The sequence below is a fragment of the Orycteropus afer genome, unplaced genomic scaffold (assembly GCF_000298275.1).
Source record: "Orycteropus afer afer isolate SDZICR_OR568_19922 unplaced genomic scaffold, OryAfe1.0 scaffold00033, whole genome shotgun sequence".
NCBI classification, from domain to species: domain Eukaryota; kingdom Metazoa; phylum Chordata; class Mammalia; order Tubulidentata; family Orycteropodidae; genus Orycteropus; species Orycteropus afer.
This window is the reverse complement of record NW_006921620.1, coordinates 3,178,733-3,180,711: the sequence shown is the minus strand read 5'-3', so window position 1 is coordinate 3,180,711 and position 1,979 is coordinate 3,178,733. Positions and strand designations below refer to the sequence as shown.

Below are 1,979 nucleotides of genomic sequence, written 5' to 3'. Positions count from 1 at the left end.
CAGGACGGGTTTTACAGCTGAGCTGTGGTGGCGGCGACAGGCTCGTGCCACCTGTCCGAGTGCCACCTGGTGAGCGTGGCGCAGCAGGGCCAAGCCCCTCCTCCCGCGGGCCTTTCTCGCCCCTCCCCGGCCGGCGCTCTCCCTCCCTCGACTGCCCAGTCCCCGGACTCGGAGGGTGCTGACCCGTCCTTCCCCCTGGTTCTCCTCTCTCAGGTCTCCTCCAGGCTGGGGCTGACCTAGCTTTCGAGGTGATCCCGGGCTGACAGCGGTCCTAGGGACCCTCGGAGTGGAGCGGGAGTGCTCCAGGCCACCATGCCGCGGTCGTTCCTTGTCAAAAGCAAGAAGGCTCACAGCTACCACCAGCCGCGCTCCCCTGGAACTGACTATTCCCTCCGCCTGGAGAATGTGCCCGCGCCAGCCTTAACAGGTGCGGGGTGCTCGAGAACCAAGCAGGGCTGCTTCCAGGGATGTCGACTCTATGCCCCACCACAGCATTACACAGGAAAGGGGCAGAGCGGCCTCGATTCCTCCTATGCTGTTTTTTTTTTTTTTCCCCCACCTGGGCTAGTCCCCTAGGTGCCGCGCGGCCTCTCCGTGCCTGCCCTCAGATCTGGCTCTGGGCGGGAAGGAAAGGACGCGCGGGTGCCACGGTTTCGAGGCGCCACTTCAGGTCCAATCTAAGCTTCTCTCCCGCCTTCTCTCCGCAGACAGCACCTCAAGTGCGGGCGGGGCGGAGGCGGAGTCCAGAGGCCGTAAGTCCCCCGAGTCGCAACTGACTGAGGCCCCCGACCGAGCCTCGGCGTCCCCTGGCAGTTGCGAGGGCAGCGTCTGCGATCGGAGCTCCGAGTTTGAGGACTTCTGGAGGCCGCCGTCGCCCTCTGTGTCTCCAGGTAGGCACTCGTCGGGAGCTTTGGGGATCAGGGGTCTCAGAGGAGCCCGCCGTGCAGATTGAAAGGGCCCAGTCTTGAGCACGGACATGTTAACTGGATGGCTGGGGAAGTTTCCAGGAGGAGGGGGTTGTGCTTGGAGAAAAGGGCCCCGTAGGGGGGCACTCAGCTTCTCTGCCACTGGGACAGTTTGCCCACCCGATCCACTGCCTCCGTCCGAGGCGGCACGACCGTGGCTGCTCATCCCTAACATTTATTTGCACTGAGCCAGCTCACGCGTTCGTCAAACGAACGAACCTTCTTCACTGGCAGGCAGCAAGGTCGAGATTTCGTTTTCTGACGAGAGTTGATTGATTAGAAAGAGCTAGAGCCCCAGAATCCAGAGGCGAACCCTCAATCAAACTGAGGCCTGGGAAGTTTGAGTGAAAAGCGTCTTTGCTTTTACCAAATTAAGCTCGCGCCCGCGGCGTTGAGCGCGGCAGAGCCGAGGGCCAGGCGAGAGGGAGGAGTCCCAGGACGAAATCTCAGGCCCCTGCTCCGTCTTCGCTGGCACAGATTGAGGGCCTCTTTCATTTTTCGTTCTACCGGCTTGGCCCAGCCTCGGTGACCAGCCCGCTGGGTTTCATTTCCAGCCGGCAGCCACGCTTCGCGTGAAACCAACAGTCCTAAATCACTTTGGGCCGGGAAGAGGCTCGGGTCCAGGCCAGGGTAAAGAGGGCGCAGACCAGCCGGATTCTACCCAAAGGCCAGTTATCTGCAGATTGCATTTCTAATACTGAGACCTGCCCACCCCGTCCCCACACCCGGTGCGTGGACTTGGCCAAAGTCGTGCAGCGCTCCACCCGAACCCTTCCGACGGAAACTCCCCCCGCAGCCTCTCTCTCAAGTGGCCAGCCTGGACTGGGGTGTGTGCGCAGTGTTTGTGTGTGTATGCACTCAAAAGAAAGCACACGTTCAGTGTCTGGCCTCAGCAAAATTCACATGGTGGGGGTGTGGCAGGCATTCGGAAAGCTATTCTGCTTGCAGGTGGTGGCAAATCCTATTAAGTATACATTATTTTGGACAGACTCGTGTTTTTTTTTTTTTTTTTTT

The 1,979-nt window shown here is 60.3% G+C and overlaps 1 protein-coding gene across 1 annotated transcript in view; it reads left to right on the top strand.

The window, feature by feature from the left end:
* The first annotated feature begins 312 nt into the window (after window positions 1-312).
* Window positions 313-1,979, top strand: part of GFI1 (growth factor independent 1 transcriptional repressor) — a 25,935-nt gene continuing 24,268 nt past the window's right edge. Inside the window, exons 1-3 of the mRNA XM_042780302.1 lie at window positions 313-427; window positions 708-890; window positions 1,342-1,537. Coding sequence (XP_042636236.1) covers window positions 313-427; window positions 708-890; window positions 1,342-1,537 — 494 coding nt within the window. The remainder of the gene's footprint in view (window positions 428-707; window positions 891-1,341; window positions 1,538-1,979) is intronic.